This window comes from Cetorhinus maximus, chromosome 10 (assembly GCF_964194155.1).
Source record: "Cetorhinus maximus chromosome 10, sCetMax3.hap1.1, whole genome shotgun sequence".
NCBI lineage: Eukaryota > Metazoa > Chordata > Chondrichthyes > Lamniformes > Cetorhinidae > Cetorhinus > Cetorhinus maximus.
Genome location: NC_135888.1, coordinates 13,430,785 through 13,458,494, shown reverse-complemented (window position 1 = coordinate 13,458,494; position 27,710 = coordinate 13,430,785). Strand labels below are relative to the sequence as shown.

Sequence of the window (27,710 nt, the reverse complement as noted above, 5' to 3'; positions counted from 1 at the left end):
ATGAATGAGCTGAAGGCAACCCTGCGAGATCTGGAACAACGCTACTTACTCTTCAAACAGCAGCAATTCACGTTTGTTGCAGCTCTGGATCATACACGTGAAAATGCTCATGACAAGACCAAACCTGTATCTACTCTTTCACAGGTAACTATATGTGTTTATTTTATCATGGCTACTCATTAAAGAGGACTTTGCTTAAATCAGAGCTGTATTAACTGTAGTATAAAGCTATTATGCTAATAATAGCTAATATACATCATCAGTGATGTCAGATCATGTCACTGAAACTCGGAGAAAGATGCAACTGGAAGGAGCCTCATGCTTACCTATCCCTGTACATAGTTGCATATAAATGTTTGGAAGTTCCTGGATGCCTTGTTTCCAGTAGTCTCTGTTAAATACACCCTGGAGCCATTGATGATGATACTTCACTAACCAGGGCTGTTTTTTGATTATTGTTTATTCCAATTGAAAATCAATTAAAATGAAAGTACTTCCACTTACAATATACATCTACAATTAAAGTCCCCAATATGGCATATCAGATGTCACCTAAATCAGTCACTCAATATGTTTATTTCACAGCTGTAAAGTCAATTCATTTTAACTCTGTGTAGCTCATTGGTAGGCCCACATTTGGAATATTGTGTGTCATTTTTGGAATCCTCCTTGGAACCTTGAGGGTTCAGAGAATGGTAAGGATGATTTCAGGAGGGACTGGAAGAACTGAAAAAGATGGTTGAATGAATACGATCCAGATTTGAAAAATTCTAGATAACATGGAAAACACAGGTTATCTAGCATGATTATTTAATGAGAATTCTGAGTACAGAATCATAGAATCATATACCAGAGAAGGCCATTAGATAATTGACAAAAATGCATTCAAGTTTTGTGGTGGTATATATCCCTGATCAGCATAACTATGAATGTAGAAAAAAAATCTCAAATACCTCATTAACCTGTATCATATTTATTTATCTTTTATGATGGCCTTTGACCCCAAAGCAGTAGCGTACAGAAATTTTATAATTTCTTTAAAAGGTATGTGGAATCTTTAAATGTTTTTAAGAATGTTTGAAAAGGACTTTTAAGAGTTTGCATCAATAGTAAAGGGATCAATTGTAATTTTCTTGGATAATAAGAAATGGTCCATGTGACCTGGCAATTCTTTATCTAGAAACAGTACCAATAGAAAGGAAGTTAAGAAAGAAGCAGTATGGCTGGCAGACACAAAAGGGAACTGTAGACACAAAGGAAAGCTACAAGCAGAGGAACTGAAGGCGATGAGTGTATGGATGCAGACACAAAGAGAAAGCAGACAGAGACAGAAAGAGGAACACACCAAATACTTGTGAGGAGAAGAAGCAAATCACTCTTAGGAAGAGGTCAGTTTTGCTGTTTGGTTTAAAAAAAAGAGACAGGAGTTCTTAGAGGCATTATGCGAGCTGACTAAAAGGGTCTAAAGCATGGAAAGCTGTGTGAATAGTTCAGAGATGCTAAAAACCTGGGTGTTTTCCCAGAAGTGGCTAAACTGTGAACCCTGGGTGTTATTTGTTGGTCAGTTGAAAAGTAACTCTGGAAATCTTACACCATCAGGGCTGTGGTGATCGGAGAGAGAGAGGGTTTGTAGAAATGTGTCTTGCTGATGATAATAGTACACTTGAAACTCAGAGGTGAAAGCTGCTGTCAGATAGGACTGCTGACTTATTCTATGCAAATAAAGAACAGCTTTTGTAGAACTGTGTAGTTACATATTGTCATACATGTTGATGGGGAATGCTTGTGGTTGTGTAAGGTGTATCTTTGTCATATTGACTTTTTGAAATGAAATTTCCCAGTTTATTTGAATGTTAATTCGTGTTTAATTCACGTTGATTCTGTTTTGTTTTAAAGTGTAAGTTACAAGAAGTGAAATCTTGTTGTAAGTTACAAAAAGTGAAATCTTGTTGGTAATTTCTTCTTTGGGGGTCATTTGGGAAATTTGGTTATTTTGGTTTGGTTTACTATTCCCCCAAGGTGATCATAACACTTCCTTAACTCATTGAAAGATGGGATTGTGAGTTAATTACACCAAGTGGGTGTTCAATTTCCAATACAAAATAATGGTTAAAATGAGCAACCCAGCCCCCACGCCACTACCCCCTCCTTCCCCTGCACCCAGCTTTTCCCACCATTTATTTTACCAGTTATTAGTTAATTATACATTTTGTGGCAAAGAAAGACTTTGGACCATTTATCATAATATTACCGATCATATGTGGGTGACATTAAGTTTGATTAGATAAAATTGCCATCTCTCTGCAAGTAACAGGGGATGCTTAAGAAGTGAGCCACAGGAAAAAAACTGTGCTTCTAATCCAACACATATATTATTAGCAGTTTTATTCATTAGGGTGAATGTAATGACTGACATGGGAAGTAGGAATATGCACATAGTTGCAGTAAGGCTGTACTCTTCTGGGATTTAAAATACGTTGGATTTACTCTGTTTGCTTCACATGAGTAACATCATAGCGGGAGGGCTCCTTTGATCACTGTTCTAGTCTAGCAGTGAAATGTGTTATTTTAGATCACTTTATGATATAGCTAGAAATAGTGAACATAATATTAATGGTATCGCTAGCACAAAATGACCAAAGGAAATATTCCTCCTTTTTTGGACCAGAGTTAAGGAAACTTTACTCTGTAGATGATTCATGCTGATCTGGAAGTGTTACACTTCCAGCTGTGACACCTGACTCTTCACATGCCCAAAATTCGACAAATATCGACTATTTCATATCGGACTGGAAAATGGCACAAACTTAACAATGGTGGGGTTTTCTGGAAATGATAAATAATTATTAAGTACATTGTACCTTTTCTATTATTTAATTGTTATTTTTGTATTGTGAAAACCAAAATCTTCACTCGCAACTCTATTGCCGGGCACTTTCTCTCTCTGAGAGGCATAAAAAAAATTTGGGGCTTGTGTACCTCTAGCTGGCAGGTTTCTCATGATATTGGTGGAAGCCAAGGAGCAGACTGGAGGCCTAAAGCAAAGCCTGTTAACTGAGTCATAGACAGTCCATAGTAAAGGAACACTGCAAGGGGAAGTAGGAAAACCATTTTGAAATAAGAAGTTTCATTATAAATGTTTCATCTCAGATTTTCAATTATTACTGTCTAAATTTTAGAAATGATGTGGAGGCAAGTTGTGAATGACTACCTTTTATCGTCATTAACCATTAGATTAATTTAGATCTTTATTTTATCTTTTCTCTGTGCAGGTTCAAAATTACCTTGACCACTACTGCGACAATTCAACTGACAGGAGAATCTTGATCATGTTCCTGGATCTTTGCAAAGATCTCAGTGAGTTTTGTAGTCAACTCGAGGATATAAATCCCAAAGCTTGCTCGCCTGATGATAGACTGGAGAAGTGCAAACTCCTTCTCAGCTGCAACTATGACATGTCCAGTATCCGAGCCAAGTAAGCCTTATAAAGTTATTTTGAAAGTAATGTACAAGGGTTGCATGAATGTTGCCACAATAGTCCACCATTCTGCCAAAGAAAGGCTTGGCTTGGTATGGTCCAGTAGCTCAAGCGATTAAATGATTCACTTGAAACTGAAGGTCACGAGTTATAATCCAAAACTCATTTAGTGAATTTCCATTAACCTCAGATCAGTAAAGAAAGGAAGAAGTTGCATTTATATAGCATATTCCACTTTTGAAGTGTAGTCACTGTTATAATGTAGGAAATTTGAGAATAGTAAGATCCCACAAATTTCAACATAATAATGATTAGCTAATCTGTTTTAGTGATCGTGGTGGAGGGATAAATATTGGCCAGGGCACAGGGAGAACTCCTCTGTTCTTCTTTGAAATGGCACAGTACCACACCCACCTGAGAGGGCAGGTAGAGCCTCGGTTTAAAGTTTCACCTGAAAGACAGCTCAAGTGGAGCTTAAACTCTTCACCATGGATGTCCAATCCCTCTACACCTCCATCCCCCACCAGGATGGTCTGAGGGCCCTTAGCTTCTTCCTTGAACAGAGGCCCCAACAATCCCCATCCACCACTACTCTCCTCCGTCTGGCTGAACTTGTTCTCACACTGAACAATTTCTCCTTTAACTCCTCTCACTTCCTACAAATAAAAGGTATGGCTATGGGTACCCGCATGGGCCCCAGCTATGCCTGTCTCTTTATGGGGTATGTGGAACATTCCTTGTTCCAGTCCTACTCCGGCCCCCTCCCACAACTCTTTCTCCGGTACATCGATGATTACTTCGGTGCTGCTTCATGCTCTCGTCGGGACCTGGAAAAATTTATTAATTTTGCTTCCAATCTCCACCCCTCCATCATCTTCACATGGTCCATCTCTGACACTTCTCTTCCCTTCCTTGACCTCTCTGTCTCAATTTCTGATGATAGACTGTCCACCAATATCCATTACAAGCCTACCGACTCCCACAGCTACCTCGACTACAGCTCCTCACACCCCGCTTCTTGTAAAGACTCCATCCCATTCTCTCAGTTCCTTCGCCTCCGTCGCATCTGTTCTGATGACGCTACCTTCAAAAACAGCTCCTCTGACATGTCCTCCTTCTTCCTTAACCGAGGTTTTCCATCCACGGTCGTTGACAGGGCCCTCAACCGTGTCCGGCCCATATCCCGCGCATCCTCCCTCACGCCTTCTCCTCCTTCCCAGAAACATGATAGGGTCCCCCTTGTCCTCACTTATCACCCCACCAGCCTCCGCATTCAAAGGATCATCCTCCGCCATTTCCGCCAACTCCAGCATGATGCCACCACCAAACACATCTTCCCTTCACCCTCCCTGACGGCATTCCGTAGGGATCGTTCCCTCCGGGACACCCTGGTCCACTCCTCCATCACCCCCTACTCCTCAACCCCCACTTATGACACCTCCCCATGCCTACGCAGAAGATGCAACACCTGCCCCTTCACTTCCTCTCTCCTCACCGTCCAAGGGCCCAAACAGTCCTTTCAAGTGAAGCAGCATTTCACTTGCATTTCCCCTAACTTAGTCTACTGCATTCGTTGCTCCCAATGCGGTCTCCTCTACATTGGAGAGACCAAACGCAAACTGGGCGACCGTTTTGCGGAACACCTGCGGTCCGTCCGCAAGAAAGACCCAAACCTCCCTGTCGCTTGCCATTTTAACACTCCACCCTGTTCTCTTGCCCACATGTCTGTCCTTGGCTTGCTGCATTGTTCCAGTGAAGCCCAACGCAAACTGGAGGAACAGCACCTCATCTTCCGACTAGGCACTTTACAGCCTTCTGGGCTGAATATTGAATTCAACAACTTTAGATCTTAAACTCCCCCTTCCCCTATCCCCACCCCGTTTCTCCCCCCCCCCCCCCCCGCCCCCGCTTTTTTTTCAATAATTTATATAGATTCTTCTTTTCCCACCTATTTCCATTATTTTTAAATCTAAAACTAAAACCTTGTTAGTCTTTCCACCCCACCCCCACTAGAGCTGTACTTTGAATATCCTGTCTTCCATTCTTAATTAGCACTTTTCTTAGACAAATATCACCACCTTCAACACCTCTTTGACCCTTTTGTCTGTGACATCTTTTGATTATCTGCTCATCTCCACAATCACCACACCCTCAACGTCTCTCCACCCCCCCCCCCCCACCTTAAACCAGTTTATATTTCTCCCTTCTTCTAACTATGCTTCAGTTCTGCCGAAGAGCCATGAAGGCTCGAAACGTTAACTGATTTCATCTCCGCCGATGCTGCCAGACCTGCTGAGTTTTTCCAGGTAATTCTGTTTTTGTCTTAAACTCTCAGCTTTCCTGATTCAGAGGCAAGAATGCTGCCACTGGGTCACAGCTGACAGCTGAGCCCCATTGCTGGGTTTATCTAACAGATTCCTATATCGAACTTGGGTAATAGTCAAAACCTTTGGTATTATTTTGAACTTCAGAAAATTAGACCTGATAACCTTCAAATGTCAAAATCTTAGTGTTATGGATAGGAAAAAGGTAGGCAAACTGTACCTATTTCGGCTTACCACATGTCCATAAGCAGAAGGTGTTTTGAATTAATTTTTTTTTAAAAATGCATGTTTTCCCAATCCCTTGGTTTTTGTGATCCAATTTATTAACAACCTGCAGCAAATTTGAGATAAGATGAACTCAGAAGGTTAAGTTTATTTTACATTCAAAACCCAGGGGAGGAGTGTTAGCAACTCCACCCCCCCCCACACACACACACACACACAACATGCTAAAGGGGCTGCATAGAAAAAAGGAGTTTTACAATACAAGAACCACTGAAATGAATATTAATTCATGTGATTTCCAGAGTGCAAAGTCAGTGTCCAATGAGGAATTCTTTCATGTAGGCAATCGTGTTCAGCTGTCTGAAGATCGAAGTTGTAGTATTTGCTTTTCAGTTGGCGCTAATGCTGCAAGATGAAGTAGGTGCACAGAGACTGGGTCGGTTCTGTAGGTGATGGTAGGTAATCTTCCAGCAGAGACAGGTTTTGAGATACAGGCTGTTGTTCTGCCTGGAGAGGTCTGCTTCTTGGTGGTTCCCCAGCTGGATGTTACAGCAAACTTGTCTATTTCTCAGTTCTCAAAGGCATATAGAGATTTCAAAATGGTCACTCAAGTCATGTGACTTTCTTTCTCCACAATGACTTCAAAAGGGATTTTATCCAGTGTCTAGAACTGGCTTTGAATTCAGGACTGATAATGTCCCAGTCATTAATTGTTGAAAGAGTTACCATCCAAATTGAGGGTCTGGTGTTGGCAGCTATTGTCCAGGCTGACACACTGACTCTGCTAGCAAGGTGAGCTTATCAGATACAAATGACGTCTCTTTGATTCCCTTTTGAAATGGGTCTGGACAGTTCCTTATGTGCTATGAGTCTGTTAGCAGCTTTGTAGGCATAATGAGTTTTGGATGTGATTGAGTCCCCTGGTTTTGTGATTACAGGGGGTCTGTATAATGAGGTGCAAGATTCCGCAGCTGAGAAAATAATTCTTTTGCTCTTGTAACTCCTGGGGGTAGCTCCCAGACAAAGGACCAACCCTGTAGTCATGTGACTTGTAGTAGTCATGTGACTTGTAGTAGCCATCTTTTTTGGCTCAGCAGAAAATCCATTTTTAAAAATAGCAATAAGGATAAAGTTTTGAACATATGGGTTTCTTCTCCTGTTGTAGGAACCTAACATTAATAATAGTTTATACATGCCCAACAAAAAACATACTTTGTGAATCCATTTTGACTGCTGTTCTGAACTTAAGTCCAATATTTTCATCTCCTGTTTTTTCCTCTTGGTCCTTCTTAGGACCTTCACTGCTGTCTCCTGCACTTCCAGTCACTCAGTTGTATGACCTTTCATTTCTCCTTCTTACACAACATAAAAAACATCAGAAACAGAAACAGGAGAAGACCATTCAGCCTGTCAAGCCTGCCCTGCCATTCAATACGATCTTCGGCTTCAACTCCATTTTCCTGCCCGGTCTCCATATCCCTTGATTTCAAGAGAATCCAGAAATCTATCCATCTTAGCCTTAAATATAATCAATGATGGCTCATCCACAACCCTCTGGGGTAGACAATTCCAAAGATTCTCAACGATTTGAGTGAAGAAATTTCTCTTCATCTCAGTCCTAAATGATCACCACTTATCCTGAAACTATGCCCCTTTCTTATAGATTCCCCAGCCAGGGGAAACAGCCTTTCAGTATCTATCCTGTCAAGCCTCTTCATAATCTCAAATGTTTCAATGAGATTACCTCTCATTCTTCTAATAACCATAACCATCTTCCTTTGTGATAGGTGTGACTCCAACCAGCATATAGTTTTCTTCCTGATTCCCATTGACTCCAGTTTTGCTAGGGACCTGAGATGCCACACTCAGTTAAATGCTGCCTTGATGTCAAGGGAAGTCACTCTCACATCACCTCAGGAGTTCAGCTCTTTTCTCAATGTTTGAACCAAGGTTGTAATGAGGTCAGGAGCTGAGCGGCCCTAGGAGAACCCAAACTGGGCGTCAGTGAGCAGGTTATTACTAAGCAAGTGCCACCTGATAGCACTGTTGATGACCCCTTCCATTACTTTACTGATGATCAAGAGTAGACTGATGGGGCAGTAATTGGCCGGTTTGGATTTGTCCTGCTTTTAGCGGACAGGACATGCTGGGCAATTTTTCACATTGCTGGGTAGATGCCAGTGTTGTAGCTGTACTGGAACAGTTTGGCTAGGGGCATAACAAGTTCTGGAGCCTTATGTGAGCCGGCATCTTGAACTGTGTTGTAGGTACAGCCACAGTGCTAGGAAGGGATTTCCAAGATTTTGACCCTGTGACAGTGAAGGAACAGCAATATAGTTCCAAATCAGGATGGTATGTGACTTGGAGGGCAACTTGCAGGTGGTGGTGTACTATAGCCGGAATATTGACAGGGCCCATAGTCTTTGCAGTATCCAGTGCCTTCAGCCCTTTCTTGATATCACATGGAGTGAATCGATTTTGTTGAAGACTGGCATCTGTGATGCTAGGTACCTCCGGAGGAGGCCGAGATACATCATCTACTCAACACTTCCGGTTGAAGATTGTTGCCTTATCTTTTGCACTGATGTGCTGGGCTCCTCCATCATTGAGAATAAGGATATGAGTGGAGCCTACTCCTCCTGTGAGTTGTTTAATTGTCCACCACCATTCACAACTGGACGTGGCAGGATCGCAGAGCTTGGATCTGATTCGCTGGTTGTGGAATCACTTAGCTCTGTCAATCACTTACTGCTTATGCTGTTTGGCACGCAAGCAGTCCTGTGCTGTAGCTTCACCAGGTTGATGCCTTATTTCCTGGCATGCCCTCCTGCACTCTTCATTGAACCAGGGTTGATCCTCTACCCCACTTGGTAGAGTGGGGGAAATGCCAGGCCATGAGGTTACAGATTGTGGTTAAGTACAATTCTGCTGCTGCTGATGGCCCACAGTGTCTCATGGTTGCCCAGTCTTGAACTGCTAGATCTGATCGAAATCTATCCCATTTAGCATAGTGGTTGTGCCACACAAAATAATGGAGGGTATCCTCTGTGAAGGTGCAACTTTGTCTCCACAAGTACTGTGCCGTGGTCATAATCTCTTATGAGTGATTGGTGCCTTTATATCATTAGACACACATGATATGGTGTCAGTGGTGAATGTCGTGCATGTTATAACAGTGAATGTTGTGTTACAAACATGTTGTAGGTTTGTTTATTAATTCTAGGCACATGTGAACATATATACATGGACAGACAGCTTGAAGACATCAGAGCTGAAGAGCAGCGTGTGTGTACTCTGCTCCAGGCTGAAGTAAGACAGAGGCTGGATCACATGACACACTTCCCTTAAAGTGATGTCACGCTGCAATCTCTTAAAGGCCTAGTACAACACTTGCCACCCACAACCTGATAGTGCATGGTTGTATTTGTATCTTGGCTTCGATTGAAACTTAGCTTATGGGTGACAGCACCTTTCTCCTTACTGAAACAGCCCTAACTGGCTATATTTTCCACCCCATTCCCCCCTCAAACTGTAGGATTGCATGTGACTCTTATCTGTTCTGGTACTTTCTTCTCTTTACAGAATCTCATCCTGTTCCATACCTCTCACTTCTTTGAAATCCTTGGCCCTTCTTTTCTCTCAGCTTCCGCACTGAGCGATTACTCATCCTTAGTGATTTCAATCTCCAATTAAGTCCCCCTTCTCCTCTCTCCCTCGACTTCACTGCCTTCCTGCCCACCTACTCCCACCTTCAGTAAAATGCCAGCCTTTACCCTACCTCAGCCCACCAACTACTGAAATCCTCATACATGCTTTTGTCACCTTCAGATTTGACTATTCCAATGCATTGGCTCATTTCCACATGACTTGGTAAAGTAAACACATGTACTGTTAAAGCTTGACGATAGCCACATTTCTAGTTATTGCACTAAGGGAATCGTACTGACACATATTGGAATTTTTTATTTGCTGAACAAGATCAAACTAAAGCATCTTGCAATATGCAGGAACAAGCTGATAATTCCTTTCACCTAATGGAGTTATACTGCTGAGAAGAACATTAATTGGAAGCCAAAGCTTTTGCGAGAAACTGAGTCCAAAAGAAAAATGTTAATTTAGCCATTCAAAAGCATAGAACAATTTTATAGATAAGTTTAAATCATGTATTGGGAAGAACATCATTTTTAATGTTTTTTATTATATTGTAAACCTTAGCTTGTGTTCTGGGTATTTGACTATGAGGAAGAAAAATGGTAGGCAAATGTCTATTGAGTTTTTAAAAAATGTTCAGGAGATATGGGTGTCGCTGGCCAGGCCAGCATTTATTGCACATCCCTAATTGTCCTTAAGAAGGTGGTGGTGAGCCAGCATCTTGAACTTTGTTGTAGGTACAGTCACAGTGCTAGGAAGGGAATTCCAAGATTTTGACCCTGTGACAGTGAAGGAACAGCAATATAGTTCCAAATCAGGATGGTATGTGACTTGGAGGGCAACTTGCAGGTGGTGGTGTTCCCATGCATCTGCTGCCCTTGTCCTTCTTGGTGTTAGTTTTTGCAGGTTTAGAAGGTGCTGTTGAAGGATCCTTGGTGAGGTGCTGCAGTGCATCTCGTAGATGGTCCACACTGCTGCCACTGCGCGTCAGTGGTGGAGGGAGTGAATGTTGAAGGTGGCAGAGGGGGTGCCAATCAAGCAGGCTGCTTTGTCCTGAATAGTGTTGAGCTTCTTGAGTGTTTTTGGAGCTGCACTCACCCAGGCATTCCATCACATTCCTGACTTGTGCCTTCTGGATAGTGGACAGGCTTTGGGAGTCAGGAGTGAGTTATCCTCTGCAGAATTCCCAGCCTCTGACCTGCTCTTGTAGCCACAGTATTTATATGGCTGGTCCAGTTCAGTTTCTGGTCAATGGTAACCCCGAGGATGTTGATAGTTCTGAGTTGCTGCAGCCGACAGGTTTTTAGAAATGTATCTGAGCGACTTCATTGGTTCAGATTCTGCTTTTTTAAATACATTTCACCACAGCTCATAGTTGAATTGAAATATAAACCAATCAGATGAAAGAGTAGCACAAAAGTTTGCATATATATATGTGCCACCTGAAGTGCGACAGGGACAGCAGTATGATGATTGATTATACTATAGAACATGAGATGTGGAACTGACATTCTGCCTTCACAGCTCTTACAAGTGATGTTACCATTCACGCTGGTCTATAAATATATCACTTCAAACCGATGAGACTGAAGCATTCGAAAGAGTCATAATCTCCAGTTTTTGTGGAAGTGATTCATAGATGAAGGTGTTATCTACATTGAAAGCCACATGTATTGAATGTTCTTTCTTCTACCTTTGCCAACTTGTGCCAGATGACTTTTCTGCAGGAATTCTTTTATTCTACTGTTAACACTTTGCTTGCTTCAAAATTTGTGGGACTGTGCTTTACAACAAATTTCTAAACTTTGTAATGTTCAGCTAAATTTTCCCAGGATGAGTATTATGCCCTTTAGATATTTGCTTCAAGTTTTTTTTTATTCATTCATGAGGTGTGGGCGTCGCTGGCTAGGCCAGCATTTTTTGCCCATTCCTAATTGCTCTGAGAGGGTGGAGATGAGCTGCCTTCTGGAACTGCTGCAGTCCATGTGGTGTAGGTACACCCATAGTGCTGTTGGGAAAGGAGTTCCAGGATTTTGACCTAGCAACGGTGAAGGAACGGCCATATATTTCCAAGTCAGGATGGTGAGTGGCTTGGAGGGGAACGTCCAGGTTGTGCTGTTCCCACGTGTCTGCTGCCCTTGTCCTTCTAAATGGTAGAGGTCGTGGGTTTGGAAGGTGCTGTCTAGAGAGGCTTGGTGAATTCCTGCAGTGCATCTTATAGATGGTACACACTGCTGCCACTGTGGGTCAGTGGTGGGGGGAGTGAATGTTTGTGCATGGGATGCCAATCAAGCAGGCTGCTTTGTCCTGGATGGCATCAAGCTTCTTGAGCGTTGTTGGAGCTGCACACCCAGGCAAGTGGGGAATATTCCATCACACTCCTGACCTGTGCCTTGTAGGTGCTGGACAGACTTTAGGGAATCAGGAGGTGAGTTACACATTGCAGGATTCCTAGCCTCTGACTTGCTCTTGTAGCCGCTGTATTTATATGGCTAGTCCAGTTCAGTTTCTGGTCAATGGTAACCCCCAGGATGCTGATAGTGGGGGATTCAGCGAAGGTAATGCCATTGAATGTCAAGGAGCGATGGTTAGATTCTCTCTTGTTGGAGATGGTCATTGCCTGGCACTTGTGTGGCGTGAATGTTATTTGCCACTTGTCAGCCCAAGCCTGGATATTGTCCAGGTCTTGCTGCAATTGGACATGGACTTTGGAAAATTTCATTTGATTCTCTGCTGACCTCTTCACTGCCATAGCACATGCTATAGAATATATAGAATATAGAATATGACTATGAGATGCCATTGATCTGGCAAGTAAAAGACATCTCCAGGCCACCTGATGCTAGTCATGTTGGCCCACTTTGGCACTATGATGTTTCTCACTTTGTCTTTTCCTGCCACTTAATTTTCATGAGAGATTATAAATGCCCTTGATGTTACTTGCTGCTTCGCACGCTGATGGTGAAGAATTAAGGTTTTGCAACCATTTGAAAACATCGTTGGCAAATTAGCATTTGCACCCAAAACTTTAACTTTTCTTCTTAGCTTCACTTTATTAGTTTCAATATGGCCTGTAGTCATTGATCTTTGCAATGTGGTTGTTGATTTCCTGATCGTACTGTGCATCATTACCTAGGTATGTAATACTATCCACAGCATTTAGCTTTGTTGCCCCATCACAATCTTGGGTTTTTTATAACATTGATGGGACGTCGTCTGTGCATAATTTAAGTTATTTTTAAGGGGATGCTCAGCCCATAATGAAAGGCTAGCCAAACAAAGCAATTGATAATATGCTGTAGATCAATTTCCAAATGTATAAATATAGAGCAGTCTTTGGCAAACAAAATTTTGCCAATGCACCTCATTTCAGCTAGTGTTGAAAATCCTGCCATCTGCCCAAACATAAATATAAAAGTCCTTCATCAAATCCCTCAGAGCACCATCCAGCATAGCTGTGAAAAGCTCCGGGAAAGTACAAAACATTGCTTGACACCATTTGCTGTTAAAAAAAGAAAGATTTGCATTTATATTGGCATCCAATTATGCCTTTACAAACATTTCAAAGCATTTCACATATGAACTACATCAAAGTCCTGTGGCTGTTAATGTAGGCAAATAATTAATCATTATGCACGCAGCTGATCCCACTAAAGGCATTGAGATGAGTGACTCTTCTATCTTTTATGGTGTTGGCTGAGGCGTGAATAAACAGCATATCTGGAGAGCTCCATACTCTTCTTTGAATAGTGCCAGGAGATATTCAGCATCTACCTAAACTACATTATCAGGCACCTCAGTTTATCAGATGAGATGAGAGTCCCTGCTCTTGACACCAAAGCAGCACTTGAGTGTGGCATCAAGGAGCCCTAGCAAAATTGAAGTCAATGGGAATCAGGGGGAAAACTTTCCACTGGTTGGAGTCATTCATAGCATAAAGGAAGATGGATGTGGGCGTTGGAAGCCAATCATCTCAGCCCCAGGATATTGCTGCAGGGATTCCTCAGGGAAACATCCTAGGTCCAGCTGCCTCAGCAGCTTTATCAATTACCATCATACAGTCAGAAGTGGGGATGTTCACTGATGATTGCAATGTTTAGTATCATTCAGAACTTCTCAGATAGTGAAGTAGCCAGAGTCCGCATACAGCAAGACCTGGACAACATTCTGCTTTGGGCTGTTAAGTGGCAAGTGACATCATTCCACACAAATGCCAGGCGATAATCATCTCCAACAAGAAAGAATCTAACCACCTACCATGACATTTAACAGCATCATCATTACTGAATCCCCTACCATTAACATCAAGAGTTACCACTGACCAGAAACATAATTGAACCAGCTATATAAATACTTTGGCTACAAGAGCAGGTCAGAGGCTGAGAATCCTGTGGCGAGTAACTTACCTCCTGATTCCTCAGAGCCTTTCCACCTTCGACAAGGCAGCCAAGTCAAGAGTACAATGGAATACTCTCCACTTGTCTGGATGAGTGTAGCTCTGATGAAAGGTCATTGGCCTGAAATGTTAACTCTCTTTCTCTGTTCATAGGTGTTGCCTGACCTGCTGAGTATTTCCAGCACATTTTTGTTTTTATTTTAGCATCCAATCCAAACCAATCCAGTTCTTCCACCAACCTTCTGAAAGCTTTCAGACACTCTTACCTCATGAGATTTCCTCTGAGATGAATCATATTTTGAAGGTGAATATGAATGCAAAAAAATCCCTCCTTACTTCACATCTTGTATGTTCTGGATTTAACTAATTGTCCTTCTCTTCATATTGAAATGTTGATATTCCACTCATGTTGAATCTCACTATCTGGCCTCTGAGCTTACTTGTCTATTCTAGGTTTACCTATTCCTAATACCAGTGAGGTATTTCCTTAAATATTAAGATCTAGCTCTGATGACCATGCTCCATCTGCCCATTCAATTCTGGCCTAGGTGAGGAAGTTACTGTGACTTTCCCTGTTAGTGGGAAGCAGCCCAAACAGGTGTAATTTTTCATCTATATACCCTTGTGTTACTTTCTTTATGAGGCAGGAGGAGCAGGAATACACCCCTGTGCTCCAGTGAACGGTTAAGCCTCCCTACCTTGTATACCCTCAACCCCCCCTCTTCCGTCTAACAAGATTCTCCTGAAAACCATCTCCCTCCCTCACATAACTTGTTGCCCACATCCATTCCTTTGGTGTCAGCAGCAGTCTTCTGTCACTTCAAGTTCTGCTCCTGCTCCGTCATTGCTTCCTGCCTGTTTCTGGGGTGGGGGTGGCTGACTGGCAGCATGTAGATAAAGCCAAGAACTTTGAATTGCCCAGGCCTCACACTGCCAATGTTAGGCATGGAGGGGGCCTCCACTCAATTCCCGCTCCAGCTAAAATCAGGGCTACACTCTTTGGATCTCCCTGCAGATAATTTCTGTTTAATTTTTATTAAAACCAATGCTTGAACTAGACACAATTATTAAACAAAGCAGTAGCTTTAACATCAGGGAAAAGTGTAAATGAATAATTCACACCTGTGAAATAATGCCTAAACTTTATGTGCATACTGCTTGCCAATACTAACTAGAACATCTTGCCCCTACACACACACACACATCTGAAATAAGTAAAATTACTAACGTTGAAATTGTATCTTGTTCCTTCACTCAAAATATGAAGAGTTCCAAACAGTGCCAGGTGGCAGGCGTGAGATATGACTTCAGGCTTTTGAAGTGCTTGTACCTGCACCCACATGGACGGCAGTGGTTCAAGAAGGCAGCTCACCACCTTCGCGAGGGCAGTGAGGGGTGGGCAATAAATGCTGGCCTAGCCAGCAACACCCACATCCCATGAACAAATTTTTAAAAATTGGAAGTGTTTCATTATAACCTTCAGTGATGCACACTATCTCTGTATAAGCTTATTGCGTTTTGTCAATATATGGTATTTTTCTGAGTCATGTAAAATGTGGGGGTGGCAAGACATGTGGCTATGAGATCTGATTAGAGAGACAAAGGTATCCAGTTTCAAAACCTTTAAAATGTCAGCACTGACATATATTTGGAAAATTTGTTGATCTGTTACCTTGATGTATTTTCAGTCCCCCCCTGCCACTCCCCTCCACACAACCCCTCTCCCAATAAATGCCCTATTTTCCAAGCCGTAGCACAAAGAATGTGAATATGGACCTTATTTTGAAATCTCTTGGGGCATCTTCATACCAAAACTGTGGACATTTAATCCCTGGTTATTAAAAGCAGATTGCTTCTCTATGAATTTGCAGTAATAGCATCACAATCGTTAATCCTCTTGTTGTGAGCATCATCGCACATTAAGGGCACAGAGCACAGTGACAGTTGCTGTCTGTATTGTCAACCATGGTAGACAGGAAATCCAACTAAAAACAGAATAAAACACCCACATAAAAATTGAAACAGTATATATTATAAATAATAACAGCCAAGGAATCTCTCAAAATGGGGTGCAACCATCAAGCTATAACATTAGTTCACAGAAACGATGGTAATTTGACTTTTCATTTGTATGTGCATGAAATGCCAGTAGCCCATGCACCATACACAGAAAAGATGATTGCCTTATAATTGAATGATGCTTGGCAGAATATCTTTAATGTGACATAATAGTCAGCTTTCGTTGCCTTTCCCATGGCTTATTATTATATATCCAATTATTTTAGTGTCCGGTCACTGACAATTTCCTCCTACACGAATTTAGCTTCTATGCTGTCACCTAAAAATCACTTTGTTCAACACCTCAACCAAAAGAGGTTTTGGTGTTATTGCAGATCGGATTTGACGTGAGGGGAAGAAAAAACTCTCAATCCAATTAATTTCATAGGACCGTCATTTTCATAACAATGGGAGGAATGGGAAAATCGTAGGCAAACAGAACATGTGGGTTTACATAAATACAATATGGTTACAAGAATGGTTACTGTGGGGTTAACCCTTTTTTTGTGAAACAGGGCATTAGTTCAGTGGGTGCCAGTAGTGATTCTGTATTTAACTATCTCCATTGTAATTAATGCAAAATTAGAAACTGTAACTGGCTGCTAGGCTCCTTAGGCAGCACCTTGCAAACCCACAACCACTACCACCTAGAAGGACAAGGGCAGCAGACACATGGGAACACCACCACCTGGAAGTTCCCCTCCAAGCCACTCACCATCCTGACTTGGAACTATATTGCTATTCATTCACTGTTGCTGGGTCAAAATCCTGGAACTCCTTTGCTAACAGCACTGTGGGTGTACCTACACCACATGGACTGCAGAGGTTCAAGAAGGCAGCTCACCACCACCTTCTAAAGGGCAATTAAGAATGGGCAATAAATGCTGGCCCAGCCAGCAAAGCCTACATCCCTTGAATGAATTAAAAAAATATTGGCCTGAATCCTATTTCCTACCCTTAGTCTGTTTGCGATGTTCATGTAAGACCAATACTATTCTCATACCCTGTGAAAGAAAAGCAGCATTGAATTTTTGAGGGAACCTTGTGCCCAATTCTGCTTTTAGTTCCTTTGCATAGTAGACAGGAGTCACAGCTTCTAATTTGGGGTAATTATATACAGTAATGGAAATCTCAGGCTAACTCTGCTATGGTAAATGTATTGTGTGGTAAGTTTTAGTGCTATCGTATTTTGATGCAGGTATCCACACGATGAGGTGAACCACCTGAGCTGTGATGAATCAAAGCACCACTATGGTGCTGTGATCAGCGTCTTGCCAGTTGCTCTAGATTTGTTAAGGGAAGGTATTGGCGTCATTGAATCAGCCCAGTATGAAGCTGCAAGAAATAACAGGTATGCTCAGTGCAACAAGAAAGAGGAACCACCAGAGAGCAAAGACAACAGCGTACAAACTGTTCAAACTCAGAGGGAGAATTGTGAAAACAAACCCTTGAAATGGAAAACATCCACCAAACAGAAAAGTAAATCGTTAAAGTCCAAACTACCATGGGTACCACCTGGTAAAACCAATGGTCTTTGAACCCTTGCCATACACAAACTTCCAACTCAGCACCATCATTAGAGCCATCATTAGAGCTGATAATGTTTCAGTTGTCTTCAGTAGTAGCTATTAAATAGTTGCAGCCCTTCCATCCTGGAGAAAGACAGTGGATTAGAAATAAACTGAATGAGTTGTTACTGAATTTCTGCACAGCATATTTTCCAATTGTTTTTCAAAAGCAGTTTATTTTGTAATATAACTCTTTTTTTTGTCACTAACTAAAACAAAGGACTTAGATTTCCTCAGGATCCCCCAAAACTTTTTCCAGCCAATGAAGTACTTCTGAAGTGTAGTCACTGTTGTAATGTGGCAAATACACCTGCCAATTTGCAACACAGCTCATGTGAGAATGACTGACTGTTTTTTAGTGATGTTGGTGAGGGATAAATATTAGCCAGGACACTAAGGCCGGAATTTTACAGGCCCGTTGTGGTGGGGACGGGGTCGTAAAATGCAGTGAGCCATTCTAAACTCCACTGACTTCGGCGGAAACGTAAAATCCCGCCCCACGGATCTTTTATGTTCAATCCAACTGGCAGACAAGGTCTTGGTTAGATGTCTCATCTGAAAGGCAGCACCTTCAACAGTGCAGCACGCCCGCAGTACTACAATGGGATGTCTGCCTAAATCTTATGCTTAAGTCCCTAGATTGGAACTTGAACCTGAAACTTTCTGACCCAGATGGAAGAGTGATCCCACAGAACCACAGCTGTTACCTAGTTCCATTCCATCGCCTTAGTGGACAGATATAGTTCTGCATTAATGCTGAACTATACAGATCAAGCAGATCATGTTTTTAATCCTTGAACTCTGCTCAACCAGGATACTGGTACTGGGCTAATTGCCCTCAGTCGCACCAGGCTTGGTAAAAGAAATACTAGCCAGTGTCCCTGCTTCTGTTTGCTATCCAGTGGCCCTTGATGAAAAGGACATACCTGTGCACAATGGGTGAGGTCAGAATTCTACTGTGCTGGCCCCTATGTTTGAATAGCCTACAAACTCTAGAAGGCTGCCAAAACCTGTTAAGCTTTATCCCTCACTTTCAATAAAGGTTGGAAGAAAATTAGGAAATGAAACTTGATTAGAGACTTGCTAATGATATGCACTTTGTGCTTAAAATGTTATTGGTTTCTCTTCCATTCCAATCTGATAGAAATAATCAAAAACAAACACATTTTCCTTTCTTCAAATTGTATTTAATTCTTTCGGTTCAACTAAGTGGTCCAACATATGGGCAAAGTACACTATTAGCTAACAGGGGACAACTGTGATTGAGTGAGGTCAAAAGTTCCTCTCCTTGAAGCTAATCTGCTTTGCGTCTTACAGCAGAACTGATTAAATCAGGTGGACGTGAATGACAGTCTGCCTGGTTGGGGAGTTAGCACTATATCCCCTGCAAAATATGTTGCTTCAGAGTCATGATTGTTTATTTAGTATATATATTAAAGTTTAATTCATTCATTGGTAAATTGAAACAAAATTATTCTGGAACAAAATAAGTGTCCATAAATGCATCATTTAGTTTTGTTCAAGCATTTCAATGTATTACTGTAGATATTGCAAGAAAATGAAAATTCTGTAGAGTATAAGTACAAATAGTGTTTAAATAGCGTCTCAAAGGTGATGTGTATTGTGTGTCACTGCAGGTCTTATCCACTTCCATTAAGAGGTGGGTCCACCAGTAGTAAGCCTGATATGTGGGAAATGAAATTGTTAGCTCACAGTTTGATGTATGTATAGATTAAGGTGTATGATTGGGGAAAAGCCTTATTCTGCATCCTATTTATACTTTATCAGCTTTAATACAAATACTTCATGAAAATAGTGGAGTCAGCTGTAAGCTTTAAAAGTAGGATTCCCAGGCTGAGTCAGGATGTGCAGGGTTCAAATCTAGGTAGTGAGTGGAGGCCAGAGCTCTGGCTCTGAATTCTGGGTTGATCACTAGTGGGATAGTGTCTGCCAGAAGTGGATGACTACCCCTTGCCCTTCCCCTCCTCAACATATGGGTTGTGGGAGCCATAAAACTCCCTCACCATACAGAACCAGCCACTCTATCAGCTGGTATAAAGTGACTATGGTCATTCCTATTGTGGCCTAACAGATTGCTAATTAACCTGTGTACCCTACCACCACTCCACACCATACTTCAAGGGAAGAATATGAAGATAAGAAAACAACAATGGAAAAAGAGAGATGTGGCCATTAGTCCTGATATCTCTCATTTTGAGGAGAAAATTTACAAAATAACTGTGATAATTCTAGCATTAAGTCAAATATACTATAGGTGAGATTGAATAGTTTCCAGCGAAATACTCCTTAATCTGAAAGTTATTAGTTCAGTTGCACTTTTTACTTTTGCTCTTGCTACTGTGGACAGATTTTCTGATTTAAGTTAAGGTTCCCAATCAGAATGAAGCCACAATAATCAGTTTTGCATTTACCTAGCAGGAAATGAGGCACAAAAGCAAAATACTGCAGACGGTGGAAATCTGAAATAAAAACTAAGGCCAGGATCTTCTGGTCCCACCAAAGGTCAATGAACTTTTGGCTGTCCTGCCACATCCCCTGCGGTGGGTCCAGCCACGGCACCATCGGAAAATCCCAGCCTAAGACTATTGGAAAATACTCGAGAGATCAGGACACATCCATAAAGAAAAAAACTGAGTTAATGACTCAACGTTAACTCTGTTTTTCTCTCTGCAGGAAATGAGGCATATTGGCTATATAAGTGACCAAGCAGTAATTAAACTGCAGAGCTGATTAGAAATTGGCATCAAAGTCACTGAAAGGCCGATGTCATCCTAATCAGGAAGAGGGTGTTAGTCAATGGGTCTGCACTCCATCCTCAAAATCATCAGACCAGGAAAGATACCTAGGAGGAAATTACAAAACCTACAAATGAAAAGAGTAAGGGAGACATTTCCATGAGGCAAAGGTGACAGCTAAGGAAAATATTGCACCCAACCATCATGCCAAACTGGAGGAAAACATCAGCATTTATTAGTACTTACAGAGGTGAAGAGCAAAACAGTTTCACTAATCTTCCTGGAATAGATGGAAGAAGTGATACAGGCTCCACTACCAACTGTAATAATACTCTTTTCCCATTTTGTTCTGCCTCCAAGAACATTGATACAATCAGAAATTGGAGATCAACAGCAGTTTCAGATGAGGTCAGGCGTTATGCTGTGCAATAACTCTTGGCAACAGCTGTCCATTAGTTCCACTGATGGCACTGTTTTGAAGCTGACATGATAGTCTGCTCTCCATAGCTAGGCCCCCTGGAGCTAAAGAACACTCGGAGCAACACACCGCATCCCCCAAGGACTGAAGCCAAGTATTTCCAAGCATACTTCAACAGACATCAGCCCAAGCTCTGGAACGCTCACAATATTATGCGCTGATGATTCACCAAGATGTGAGCACTTACCCATCACTGATGATGCTAGTGGATAAAGGGTTTGGTGCCAGGTCAGAGGCAACACAGGAATGGGGCAGTAATTGAGGAGTAGGAAGTATGGAACTCAGTGAGGTGTTCTTCAAAGTTGAGACAAGAACAGAATGTCCACGGTGCCAGACAACAGCGTGCAACTGACAAGAGACAAGGAACACCCCGTCCCCTCCCCCACCACCTTCCAAACGTGGTGTGTCGGACTGCCCACAGAATCCACTGCAGCACATTACAGAGGAAATTACGCCTGCTAATATTGAATCATCATTGAACCAGAGATTTTGAAACATGGGAGCATATATTCAAAATCCATAAAATTAATTCTCCAAACACTATCCTGGCTGCAGCTGGCAGATCAAGAGAAAATATTCCAGTCCTGAAGGTTTTTGGGATTTGCGGAAATCCAGCAATCTGGCCTCAGCTAGAATGTTACCATCTGGAGGGCCAGAAATCTAAACCTAGCACATCAGGTCAGCTCTTGGGCCTCATGTCAGAAACCTGACCTTGATGATGGTGAGCCTTAGTCAAGTGCCTACATAAAGCCCATTCAAAGATATTGAGCCCTTTATAAGGATTATTTGGAAAATTCTGTATCCTGGTGCGCCATTCCAACTCCAAACCATATATCCACACTTAAATATGGCACCTTCCAACAGTAATTTATGTCTCTGAAGATAAATACATTTAAAACTAAGTGTGGACTCAGTGAAAAATGCCCATGTGCTTTCTCTCATATGATCCATGGACTTCTCACTTAAGTCCTCAGTTACTTACATTTTTAAATTTATTAATTCTCGAGATGTGGTTGTCAATGGCAAAGCCAGCACTTATGCCCATTTCTAATTAACTTGGAAAAGGTAGCACTGACTGTCTTCTTGAGTTGCTGCAACTCTGTGTGATGAAGGCCCTCCCAGGGTGCTGTTAGATATACAACTTCAGTTTTGCAAGGATTCTTTGATGTTGCACCCTGTCAACTGCTGCCTTCATGTCAATGGCAGTCACTCACCTCAACTCTAGAATTCTTCTCTTTATCCCTGTTTGGACCAAGGTTGCAATGAAGGCTGAAGCTAAGGCCAGAATTTTCCGTCCCTGTTGGCGTCGGGCGTCAAGAAGTAGTAGGCCTAGAAAAGTTAAGGATTTCTGATCACAAGTGGTTGCATAGGTGAACACATTTTGTCACTTTATAATCTGAAAATATATTCACTTGCACTGAATAATGTGTAATGGTGTGTTTCAGCTTCATTACAGGCTTCATTACAGGCTTCATGAATCCTCCCCCTTCTCGGGGCTGCCCTGACTTCTGTAACAGGGGTGGAGACAGCCTGTGCAATGGTTGGCCCTGTTGGCTCTGATTACTTTGGCGTGGGTCCTCTGGAGAGCTGAGGCCTTGAAGGCCCTGGCTTGCTTTGGCTGTCCTCCTGTGGGCCAGCTGTTCCCTTTCCGGTGACAGAGCTTGAGGTTGAGGGAGTCACAGGCAAAGGGGACTCGGAGGGAGAGGACAGCCTCTGAGATTCCTGAGTGGATGACCCAGGGGTGTCCAGCTGCCACTCCTCCCTTCGGTGCCCGAGGGCCCCAGCCTGACTCCTTGTGGGGAAGGAGCACCTGGAGGGACGTTGAGGTGCCCCGTTTCCCTCTCACGTTGCTACTGCAGGAACTTGCCCATGACTACTGCGATAGAGTGCAGCTCTACACTAATCTCTACATTCTGCTGGACCAGGGTCTCCATGGCATCTGCCATCCTTCTCATGGAGACCTCCCTACGTGCACATGTGGGCACCACTTCATCAGAGAGCAGGTGGATACACTCCTCCGACTCATGTACCACTCTGTTGAGGGTTTCCAGCAGCTCTGGATGATGTTCCCTCACTTTCTGCTGACTCCCCATGATGAGCTGGAAGGCCGAATCCAGAGGCTCATCATCTGACTTGGACCTCACAGATGCCTCTTTCTCAGCAGTCCTCCAAGTGCCGGAGAGCTCGGCTGAACCATGGACACATGTCCATGTGGTGCCCACCAGATTGTGAACCCAAGCCTGCTCTAGATCTAGGCCCCACAGAGGTGTGTGTTTCTGCACTGGTGGAGGGTGCGAGTAAGCACTGTGACGGGTCTCCTGGGCTGCTTATTTCCAGGTCTTCAATGGAGAAGGTGTCCTCTTCACTGGAGGTGTGGACCTGGATGGAGCCGAGGGACTTGCTGGCTAAGGGCGTCGGTCGCTTGGCAGAGCTCCCTGTGAACCAAAGTAGAGATGATTAATGCATGGCAGCAGAGTCAAAAGCATGAGAGAGAGCATTCACATTTGCGTTTAGAGAGGGAAGATGTGGTGCAGGATCATCACGTGGGTGTTTACCGCCAACCTCACTGTCGCCGCAGGCATGGTTCACGTTCTCACCAGTCAGCGCAATGGCATGCTCCTCAAATTGAGTGAGAGGCCTAATGTAGGCCACTCCCTGCACGGTTTGAGACCTCTCCCTGCTGCTGTAAGCCAGCTTCTCCTGCATGAAAACAGACGGAAAAAGTCTGAGTAGGATGCATGGCACTCCATGGAATGTTTATATGGTGAGCAGAGCCCTGGACAGGATGAGGACCCGAACTCTAGAGGGTATGAGCCTGATGGAGATGTGAGGCTGTGTGTATGAGTTAGTGGTGTTGTCTCTTGAGGTGTGAGATCCCTGTGGATGTGTAATAGGTTTGTGAGTGTGCGAGCTGAGAGTGAGGAAAAGAGTGACTTACTCTGGCAGAACGGATTAAACCATTCATCCTCTTTCTGCACTGGGTGGCTGTCCTCTTTTGCAAGGTGTTGGTGCTGACCACCGCTGCCACCACCTCCCATGCTGGATTGGTGACCTTTCTCGCTCGCCTTTGACCAGAGCGGGGGTAGGGGACATCGTAGCGGGCCTCCACTGCGTCCAGTAGGTACTTCAGGGAGGTGTCGCTAAATCTGGGGACAGCATGTTTTCTCCATTTGGCAGCCATCAGTTCCCAGCAGCTCCCTGTCCCTTGAAGAGTGCTAGCTCTATGCAGGGGAGGTCTTTAAATGTGGCCCCCAGTTTACTGAATGACTGAGGTGAAGGCAGGGCAGGCAAATGAGAGAACACCCCACAAGCCACCCGGTGTGTTTCCTGGGAATACATAATTAATGAGGCGGGATTGGGACAATACAACATCAAAATCCACCATTGCGGGCGGCCAGCGGGTAAAACGTCCTTTTTCCCGCCCACTACCGCACTTGGTGCAAATCTGAGACAATTGTTCCCCAGGTGGTCATGGCAGAGCCCAAACTGAGCAGATTATTAGTCAGTGCCACTTCAGCAGTGTCAATAACACCCTTCCATCATTTCGCTGATGATTGACAGTAGGCTGATGGAGCAGTAATTGGGCAGATTTAATTTGTCCTGCTTTTTGTGAACAGAGCATACCAGGACGATTTCTACTTTGTCAGCCACATTCCGGTTGTTGTAGTAGCTGTATGGGAACCAGAGGCATGGCAAGTGCTGGTTCGCATGTCTTCAGCAATATAACCGGGATGTTGTCAGGACCCACAGCCTTAGCTATATTTAGTCAGTGCACTCATCCGTTTCTTGATATTGCATGGGGTGAATCAAATTGACTGAAGTCTGGCATCTGTGATGTTGGGGACTTCAGTTTGAGGCCAAGATGAATCACCCACTTGTCACTTCTGGTTTATTAAGCATGCACAATTGCAATGATTAGAACAACATAAATTACTGTGGAATAACATAACAGTTTTCTGATGCTGGGGGTACGATAGGTGTGATTCTAAAATTTAGGCGATCTTTCAGATCAATAAAAACAGGAGATATTTGGATCTACTTCTATTTCATACTTTGTAAACATTGAATATAGATGTATCTGTATTGCAGCAAAAAGTGGATGACTCATCTCACATTATCTTAACCAAGATAGATCAGAGTACATTGATGTGGGCCCCTACCTGCTCTGTGCCAAAGGTAGCTCATCTTTGAATAGTAGAGGCCAATTGCTTCCTTCAGCCTCCAGTGCCATCCCATGGGATATTTCCTCATTGATTCTAAACGGAGGTCTGTCTGAATGGGAGCACCATGAATTGGCTGGTTCGTTCTTAAAACGTTTGTTTTGAAACACAAGACATTAATGTTTTTAAAATAATGCCAATTGCAGCTTTTGTGCAAGCCCTTCTAATTTATCGGAGGACCAGTGTTATTCATTTTGGGAGCAACTTTACTCAATGTTCTCATTGACAGCTTGCCGACTATGTCAGACTATTGAGCAATACAGTTTGTTGATTAAAAACTGAATAAAGTGCACAACCAGAACTTCGGCACTGCAATTACTTGAAGTTAATGTTTGAAAGAAATATCAAATATTGTTAAATTTTACAGCACAAGTTATCTTTTCTAATGTAGTAAGGCAGGTTTCCTCAGTGAGAGGGTAAATTAAAGAGTCTATCAATCTGATCAAATTTGAAATCAAGAAAATACCAACAGGAAGCCCCAACAGCTGGTAGACAGAATTCATAGGGACCATTTCTCAGGTACTTATTCAGTTTAAAGAGAACCTCCAAAAACACTGGAAATACTCAGCAGGTAAGGCAGCATCTGCTGAGAGAGAAAGAGCGTTATTATTTTAGGTCCACAACCTCTCACCAGAGTTCTGATGGAAGGTCATCAACCTGAAACTCTGTTTCTCTCTCCACAGATGCTGCCAGACCTGCTGAGTATTTCTAGAATTTCCTGTTTTCATTTCAGATTTCCACCATCTGCAGTATTTTGCTTTTGTATTGAAGAGAACCTCAACCAATTTGGGGAAATCGGTCCTCTTATTATATTATTATATTTTTCGCCTTTTGTACTGATATTTTTTCTCCAATGCTGCTCATTCCTGCAGGAATGTATATAATTCCTTTCATATATAGCCAAACAAACTTAATCTCTTTTAAGTAGAAAACATTAAAAAGAACTGGACCCAAGAGATGAAATTAGCATTGATTTCATTATGTTTGTCTAATATGTCACTCGCCTTTTAGACAGAACATTTTTATATTTAGGCGTGCTGGGTTGACAAACGAATTTTCTTCCTGAAAATCATAAATATCTGTGAGGTCTGGCATTCTCTAGAACCCATCCTCCAGACATAAATCCAAAGGTAATTCCAATCGAGATGGGTTCAACACATTACTCAGTGGTATCAAGGACAGTAGTCAATAACTGGAGAAAGGATATTATAGCATTGAGGGAAGTGTGAGTCAACATATCTGTCATAAACGATCTGTCTTCCCACTTGAGTTTAGCACCTTTAGTTCTTTTTCCAGTTTTGAATATACCCACAAAATAAATCAATGTCGTGCTTCATCTGCATCACATTGATTTAAATGTTCATCCTATGGACAGTGTTAGATGTGTAGTAGAAGCTGTACAAAATCTTAACCTAAAGCTCCTTCAACTCTGTTACAGATGTGAAATGCAAAAAGCCGCATTTGCTAAATGATGGGCACGTCCAATTTCCATTTCCAGAAATCTGAATGTCACCATCTCTTCCACTGTCATTTCAAGGAAAGTGTTGTAGGAATTTAGTATTCTGACATTAACTAGTTTGTTTGACTACCCTAATAAACATGGAAAAGGCAGCAGTGTATGTCTCATTTTATAAATTGATATTGCTATAATATCTGATATAGGACTAACTTACTATAATGTGAACAGATAGATCACGGGGTCTGTATTCGAATAACTTAGATCCTGAAATTGTGATGTGTGATCAGTAACAAACGTATTAGTTAAAACTTTGGTATAAATTTTCAGTGACCACAATTTTAACAAAACCAGTAATTCATAAACGGTTAGTGCCTTTTTAAAAAAAATAGTAGACAAGCAATTTCATATGGAGGCGATAACATGTTTGTTACTAATATCATACAGCTCTAAAGCTTTCTCTTTGAACCACGTATCCAAAAATTTTCAACCCTTTTTGTGCACTACTCTTTTGTGAATTCAATATCCATTGCTGTTGACAGAACATTCCTGTTCAACAATGAGTATTCTAGGAACATCTAAGACAACATGATATTCTGACAATTTGAAGTGATGTTTTTTATCTTCTCCCCATAATGCTAAAATTCTACTTGCTCTGCATTCTGAAGTTTTGTGCTGCCAAATTAATACTCCAATCGTAATTTAAATGCTCCTTCATCGTGCACTTCTGCTGCATTATTCCTGAAATGTCAGTGGGTAGAGAGCAAAAATGCAGTCATAAATTAAGGAATCAAAGGAATCGTCCAGATGCAAGCTGGAGCTGAGGGTTTGCTCTGATTCAGTGTTTAGGAGGCAGATTCAAATGTTTTATTTAAGCAGAATTTACATGGAGAATTTTCTTTAGAAGGATGCCACTGTTGGCTCCACTGCTTCCATTAGTTGGCATATTCAGCTGTCTCTTATCTCACTCACACATGGGAGGCTGTGGTCCATTAAATAGCTTTGTATTGCGTGTACATTGTATTGGAACTGCAACATATCTGACTCTTCAATAAAAATGTTTGAAGTGCCACATAATGTTCCTGTGATTGGTAATTCAT

General features: G+C 42.3%; 1 protein-coding gene across 1 annotated transcript; it reads left to right on the top strand.

The window, feature by feature from the left end:
- On the top strand, positions 1-26,719 carry spaca9 (sperm acrosome associated 9). Its single transcript, XM_078549985.1, has 4 exons — positions 1-144; positions 3,273-3,475; positions 17,331-17,483; positions 26,593-26,719. Exons 1-4 carry the CDS (start codon positions 1-3, stop codon positions 26,624-26,626), a joined length of 534 nt encoding a protein of 177 aa, XP_078406111.1. The 3' UTR covers positions 26,627-26,719.
- Positions 26,720-27,710: the final 991 nt, after the last annotated feature.